Raw genomic sequence first — 7,500 nt, 5'->3', positions numbered from 1 at the left:
TGGATGTCCAATATCAAAAATGTATGCTGTAGCTTAAACTAGCAGGATACTGGTGACATTGGCATACACGGAGGGGTGGACGTACGTACGGACGGTCGATGATGTCATGGCTATAAAACCAAGATTTCTCGCATCGATGGGTTACCATATTTTCTTAATTTGGTGCTTTGCGCGCGCGACGCGTCGCTCTGCTAAAAATAAACTGGCTGTAAAAGAAGGAGAGTGGGCATACAGATTACAAACGTTGAGACCACACGGCCTCGACAATAGCGACTTCTTTTACAGACAGAATCGTGTCGCCAAAAAACAGTAGTTACTAATCGTGTTTCAGCTGGTACTAGCAGAGAATATATATATTTTTTTATAGCACGTGAACACTCTTACTTTTTTTGTTTTTGTTGTTGTTATTGGGTTTTTGTTTTCCCTTACAGCTATTGTTGTCGGTTTAGTTTCATCTTTTTCATATGCGTGCAGTGTTTTAATTAGTCAAGTTTGTTATTGTGAAGCGTACATTTTGCAGCTTAAGTAGCGTGGAGTTAACATTCTTGTGTAACGGTTTCCAATCACCCTGAAAAAGGCTGTCTTGTGTGGCTGAAATATAGGTGTAAACTTAAGTTGTATCATCTCTTCATTTGTGATCTATTTTTTATTTATTGCTTGGAGAAAACATCTATACAACATCTTGTGCTTGTGGGACTTTATATATATATATATATATATATATATATATATTATATATGTAAACGTGGCATATACCTTTCAATACTGCTTTCAGAGCTAATTCAGCTACTTCAGTGCATCCCTCCACATCTAAACACTTGAGCAGTTCAATGACATCCCTGTCAAAACTTTTGAGCCAGTTACCCAGAAGCTCCTTGGTGCAAATGATGTTAATTGTCTCTGACCTGTCCTGCAATCCATTAAACAGCAGCTGCACACGCTGAGCAATGGTAAATGACTTGATGTTCACCTTTTCAGCTAAAATGCGATATGCCAGCTTTCTTACTGATTCTGTCACATCTTGCGTTCTCCCTATACAAAGAAGAATATTCTAGTCAACGTTTCTGAAAAACCCTGTGGCCGGGGCTTCTTCAATTTGGCTGCAAAGACCTGCACAGAGTTCCTGCATAAAATATCTGACAAAAAAGGTAGATTTCTTACTTAGCTTGTTCAAAAGAACTTTCAAAATATTGCAGAAGGGTAGTTTATTTTATTGTCACTGATAGCTCTCTTGGTTGCAGAGTTATTCAAGATTTTGGTTTATGCAAATTAGAGTACATGTGACATCACATAGTGGACACAAAATAATGTAAAATCACAAAAAATAGAACTGAAACTTTGTACAGTTGTTATACTCATCACAAAGTTCCATGATATGGCCAACTGTGATGTTTCCATAGCAACACAATGGGCTCCAGGCTCTCTCAATCCAAAGGGTTAAAGTGGTACTATGATCAAAAAATCATTTCCTTTTTTTCTTCCGAGTTTGAAAGCGTGTTCGCTTAACACCTACCCGGCAAAATTTTGAGCTTTGAGTTTTATCCAAAGGCTGTTTATTTTGAGTGTAAGTTTTGGATTTCATGGTCCGCCATAAACTGGCCGATTGGACCTCAGAGGGTTGGATCTAGAGAAAATGACGTCATTTACTCACTAGCTTAAAATTTCAGCGTGTAAACGCAATTTATTATATATGCAAAACACGGGTTGAAAAGTCTGAAAGCCCGAAACTCCCGTGCTGCATATTAATTAGGCCGCGTACACACGCATTGCATTCTTAAACTAGTGAGTGTTTGACGTCGTTTTCTCCTCCTTGAAGTTAGTAATGGTGGACCAATAAATAAGAAAATTCTAGCTAAAATAAACAGGTGTCTTTTTAAAATCAGAACTTAAAACTTGGGTGAGTTAGTGTTTAGTTAACATAGTTTTGAAATCCAAAGGAAAAACAAATTTTTTTTTTGGTCGTAGTACCAATTTAAATCAATCCCCCCACCCCCCCCCCCCCCCCACCCCAATAAGTTTATTTATTTATTTATTTATTTACTGATTGAGTATGAATACATACATGGGTGGAATAACAATAGGACATAGATCCCCTACGAGTTTAACCACCAGGATACACCACAGAAGACAGATCACAACACCGGGAACTACATGCCCTAGGTACTCTTTACGACAAGTGTGTGGGTTCTTTTACGTCCCACAGGATTGTGAGACAGGACCTCCGGCTTATTGTCCTTACCCGAGAAGACTAGAGAGTCTAACCATTTGCAGATGTAATTACAAAGGCAGGACTTTCTCCTCAGTTATTTAAAGACCCTGAGTGTTGCTCCGGCTGGAGTTAAACTCACGACCTCCTGCGTGATGTTCATTCAGTGGGTGTGAGCAAATATGGACATTACACAGCACAAGCAACTGCTGCAAGTCTGTTAGACTCTGGAGCAACAAAGAAGCATTTTTCATTTCGGGAAAGTAGAGGTCTGGTAACGAGTATGTTGCTATGGTGACATCACAATCACTATCACGATGTGTACTTCTGGCAGCACATTAACCCTGCAAAATCTGTATTTTGTGATTTTACATAATTAATTATTATTTTGTGCCTACTTTGTGATGTCACAAGTCCTGTAATTTGCAATTAAATCAAAATCTTGTAATGAATAACTCGGCAACCAAGAGTGCTATCACAATAAAATAAACACTGTTCTTCATCATTTTGAAAGCTCTTTTGAACAAGCTAGTATGCACTTTAAGTTTTATCTTTATTTTGTGATAGTAGTTGTGCTTCTTGGAGACTAAGAATAAAATTAATTTTCTTTGTAAAAATACCACTGTTCTAACCACACTTACATCATAAAAATTATATTTACCTATAATTGCCTCTAATGTCTGAGCTGAAATTGCGATATTTAGGAGTACAGCTCTGCGAACTTCAGCACTCGTGTCTGTGGACATCAGTTTTAAATACGTAGATATAACAGCACATTCTGCATCTCCTGGGTCCTGCAGACGAGATATCGCAGCAACAGCCTGCACCCTAACTGCTGGGAATTTGTCATGTAGACGTTTCAGCATAGTCTCAAAGATTCTATCAGCAAGGTTGTCGTTGATAACAGCATCATCATCCAGGTTGTTCAAGAGTTTGTTAATGAGTTGACAAATGCGGAATCTCACAGCTTTATCTTTAGCATCGTGTGAGTCCAATAGGAATGTGAACATGGAATCAAGGAAAATGTTGGAGGCATCATCTTCCTCATCATCACTGTTTTGGCCACCCTGTTAATGGTCACATACTGCATAATTTACTACATAGAATTTAAATAGCATGCAGCCTAGAACACTAGTAGAACAAAAGTGTATCTTATACCAAGTGCTTTTAAGAGGAGAGCATCTTTTTTTGTCTTTTAATCAGGAAGGGAGAACAAGAATATTGACTTTGGATGATAATTATTCCCTTGAAATGGTGTCTTGTTTATGTACTTGTAGAGAAAATAGGGCGCTCTTGGAATTGACCAATAAGTGAACATAACCATGTACAATGTAATTTCAACATAAACTTAAATGCAAAGTGAATTACCCCCTGAATTGAAGGAATACGATGATCTTTAAGCGTAGCATACTTTGCTGCGAACTCAATGACTCGTTCCACCGCAGGTTCCCTGTTGAACACCACCATAGCGTGCTTCAAATGAAACAGAAAGCTTTCTTGAAATTCATCTTGTGATGTCTTGTCATGGAGCTTTTTCAACTCGGTTAAGAGCTTTTTGTGATGTTGAAGTCCACGTTGTGCTTCTTCAAAAACGCTTCTTACATTGTCATACCGTGCAGGCATGGTGAATCGTTCGTAGTACAAGCAACAGGCTACTGCGAAAATTCAACAACAGTTCGTTCGAAAAATGGCGCCCAAATGTTGTAACTACCGAGCATCGACTAGAAACTAGAGCTCAGGCCTTCGTCAGGAAGCGCAAACAAAATGGCGGCGAAGTTAGTGCTTTATTTTTCACCGGTTCCTGTTTTATTTTTGACTTACTATCTGTTATTTTCGGGTAAGAAAGCTTCCAGACGACACGAAAATTACAAAGGAAGACAGGCTGTATCTGGAATTAATGGTTTGAAACCTAATTGTCCGTCGAATTTTCACCTAGTGGACGGGAACTGCGTAAGATGCCCTCGAGGCCAGTTTAGTTTTCAAGGGTGGATTGCCTGTTTGCAATGGTTAGACTGTGCAAACATTGCTCTGGATGTAAGAATAAGGCGAAGGATAGGAGTCCCAGGCCATCTTAACGCAGTAAAAGAAGTTTATTTGGCTGATTGGAATGGATATGATGTTGTTTATAGCAAATGTGCCAGTGATGTATTTTATGAAGACTGTCTGCACGGAATGAGAATGGTAGAAGGTCTACAAGGAAGTGAATTCGTCGTTCAGCTTATAGGAATTTGTTACGGTGGAAATCTGGAGGTAACGTTTTCAATTAAGAAAAGTTATTGTTAATAGCCCCATGCACTCATTAATTAATTATGTATTGGAAAGACCAAAATTCAAAAGCTTTTCACTGTACTATGTACCTTTCAATCTTTAGCCCCAGGGGAGGGGGGACCATCATACCCAGTGGATTTGACTTAACCTTCCCTCCCATGGCTGGGGAATAGTAGAAAATTTGACAAAACTCATGATCCCGAGGGTGGGGATGTTTGGCAAGGTCGCGCAAGCGCCTGGAGCCTAACTTTAAGCCTGCCATCCCTAACATTACCCAGAAGAGATTGAGGCTGAGTATTGGCTTGGCTGGTCTTTCATGTACCGGATCCGAAATAATTAATGTCCATCAAACAAAAGAACAAAGTGAACATAACAATACCTAATTAGCAAGGCCTAATCGGATTAACAATAGTTCTTTTGTCCTCCGCCATTTTAGTCCTGTATATAAAAGTCTATCTGCCAGCTTTGAATAGTTAAAAGTTGTTGAGTCGGAATTGAAAAAAGTCTTTGATATTATCAGATTTTGGAGAAATGCCATTGTTCAAGGCTTAAAACAAGAAAGGCTGGGGTGGCGAGTGGTTATGCCGAATTTGCTAAACGGCAGGTACAAAACGCAGGTCACAGGGCACAGGTCACAGGTCATTGTTTTCAGGGCTTAAAATTTTCCCCATTAGTTGCCAGCTGGCACCTGAGCAAAAAGGTTAATTTCAAGCCCTGGTTTTACTTATAAAGAAAGTATCCTAAACATTCATAAAAGCTAACCTTAGGCCTAAAAACTTTTCTTTAGGCCTAATTAGCCCTAAAATTAGCTTTTATGAATGTTTAGGATACTTTTCTTTTGTCCTAATTAGGCCTAATTAGGACTAATTAGGCCTAAGGTTAGCTTTTATGAATGTTTAGGATACTTTCTGTATAGGTTAAATAATGACCTGTGACCTGTTACCTGTGCCCTGTGCCCTGTGACCTGCGTTTTGTACCTGCCGTGAATAATTTGCTAAAGCAGGTAAGTTGTTTGATAGTTGTTTCTATCTCAGAATTCAGTTAGTGATAGTCTCAGTTAGTGGTAGTCTAGTTGTTCCAATATTAAGAAACTCCAATTGGTTCAGAATTTCGCTGCTCGTATTGTATTGGGACTCTGAAAGTTCGATCATATTTCACAAGGCATCAGATCTCTTAATTGGCTGCCTGTCTGCTATAGACTCTATCTAAATGATGCAATAATGATTTTTAAATGTATTCACAATCTCGTCCCCGATTATCTGGCAGAAAAATTTACATTTCGCTCTCAAACTAATATTAGAAATACAAGACAGAGCAACCATTTGAACATTTGAGATGCAGATTGGCCACCGGTCAGCGTTCTTTTTCATACCGTGGAGCCAAACTATGGAAAAACTTAAGTAATGATCTTAAAAATGTAAATTCTGTAAAGGCCTTTAAATCGAAACTGACCAAACAATTACTTTTAACTTAATTTTATCAATTTAGGAAAACACATAATTTAGACTTGTATTAGTTAATTGCTTATTTATTCTTATTTATATATCAATTATTGTTCTTTGTATTTTTTATTTAACTTGTAACTGAAAAACCCTCTTTAGGGAGTTGCAATAAAGTATGTATGTATGTAAAAGGGGCATTTACACAAACTTTGTAAGCTAGTTACCATAAATGTAACAAATTATTCCATTAATTCTTTGCTAATAGGTGTACTTAATCCAAAAATCGTATTTTTTTTTGCCCACTTTCATTTAAGGGATTTGGGCAGGAAAAAGAAAAATGCAGTCAAATTTAGTTTCAGTCACTGTTTATAATGAAAAAGAAAATTACTGCTATAAATTAAATACAGTTTTAATTGGTCAGTGGCAAAAATTGTATCAGTTTTACAGAATCTACAAATTCAAGCATCATTCAATAGTGTATAGCCTTACTTTAGTATACTTTCATGAAATTTTATTGAAATACCAGTCTTAGATGATGTATTAGACTAGATAGAGTGTGAGACGTGCAAAGGTTGGCTCCATCAGTACTGCTTCTGTGACAGTACCAATGACACTGACTGGAAGGGCCTCCTGTCATGTAGTTGAGGCTAGAACGTTTATCGTGTAGGGATGTATGCATTGAAAATTATATTAGGGGTTTTAACCCATTCACCCCTAAACCTGCCTAGACCGGCTATACCATTGGGAACCCCCAGGAGTCAGTGGGTTAAACCTATGTGATCACACATTTACCCCCAGGGAAGGGGTATTTGACAGCAGCCCATGAGCAGGGAATTTGATGTGAAAATAGGCTGAAATGTCAAATCCTCCTGGGTATGCCTGGGCCCCCTCCCCTTGGGCTAAACATTGACAGGTGTACTATTCAAATGAAAATGGGTCTGATTTGCATAAATCACAATGCTGTCAATCACTGTATCAAGGCATGTGAGTAACTACAGGTCTCATGAAGCATTGTAACTGGCTATTGCCATTGTCACTTGTTATTAAGTTTGTGATGATCCCAGTGTCGCTGTGACACCACAATCTTAATGGGCATCTAACAGCAGAGGTTGTTGCATATCAACAGGACCAAAAGGGATAAAGGAGCTTGGGTGGAATTATGTGCCATACCTTCAAACAAAGGCATTGATGGCACCACCTGTTTGTTGTGATAATAATATTTTTATTATCCCACATAATTGTATCGTTTTGTTGTTAGGTTTGGGGAGCATGTTTTCACAAGGTAGAGTTTTCTGTTTTGTTGGGCTCTTTAAAACGTTACCAAAATGGTGTTTTGTCCAATGTGTATTTTTCTCAATCATAATAATATATCATACTGTTTCGTCTATACAGAATCCTTAAGTTTAAAAAAATGCCCTTAGGTTAGTGCCAGAAAAGGCTTTTGGACAACTGTGGTTCTACTGATTTTGTGTCTCCAAAAATGTATTTTGTATGTGTTTGTTCTTTTGTTAATCAGTTGGTAACAGGTTATTACAAGTATGGTTCGGCAGAAAAAGTTAACAAACTCCTGGACAGTCAAGATCT

At 38.1% G+C, this 7,500-nt stretch overlaps 2 protein-coding genes across 2 annotated transcripts in view; one reads left to right on the top strand and one right to left on the bottom strand.

Moving 5' to 3' along the window:
* Positions 1-3,908, bottom strand: part of LOC138007270 (condensin complex subunit 3-like) — a 35,200-nt gene extending 31,292 nt beyond the window's left edge. The window contains exons 1-3 of the mRNA XM_068854075.1: positions 3,575-3,908; positions 2,868-3,273; positions 757-1,032 (exon numbers count right to left, since the gene is read on the bottom strand). Of these exons, the coding sequence (XP_068710176.1) occupies positions 757-1,032; positions 2,868-3,273; positions 3,575-3,829 (937 nt within the window). The 5' untranslated portion in view covers positions 3,830-3,908. The remainder of the gene's footprint in view (positions 1-756; positions 1,033-2,867; positions 3,274-3,574) is intronic.
* Positions 3,909-3,970: 62 nt separating this feature from the next.
* LOC138007272 (protein O-mannose kinase-like) overlaps positions 3,971-7,500 on the top strand; it is a 4,201-nt gene continuing 671 nt past the window's right edge. The window contains exons 1-2 of the mRNA XM_068854078.1: positions 3,971-4,456; positions 7,433-7,500. The exon at positions 7,433-7,500 is cut by the window's right edge and continues 671 nt beyond it. Of these exons, the coding sequence (XP_068710179.1) occupies positions 3,971-4,456; positions 7,433-7,500 (554 nt within the window). The remainder of the gene's footprint in view (positions 4,457-7,432) is intronic.

Source organism: Montipora foliosa, chromosome 6, assembly GCF_036669935.1.
Source record: "Montipora foliosa isolate CH-2021 chromosome 6, ASM3666993v2, whole genome shotgun sequence".
NCBI classification, from domain to species: domain Eukaryota; kingdom Metazoa; phylum Cnidaria; class Anthozoa; order Scleractinia; family Acroporidae; genus Montipora; species Montipora foliosa.
Note: the sequence above shows the minus strand (reverse complement) of the source record. Positions and strands in the feature narration are given on the sequence as shown.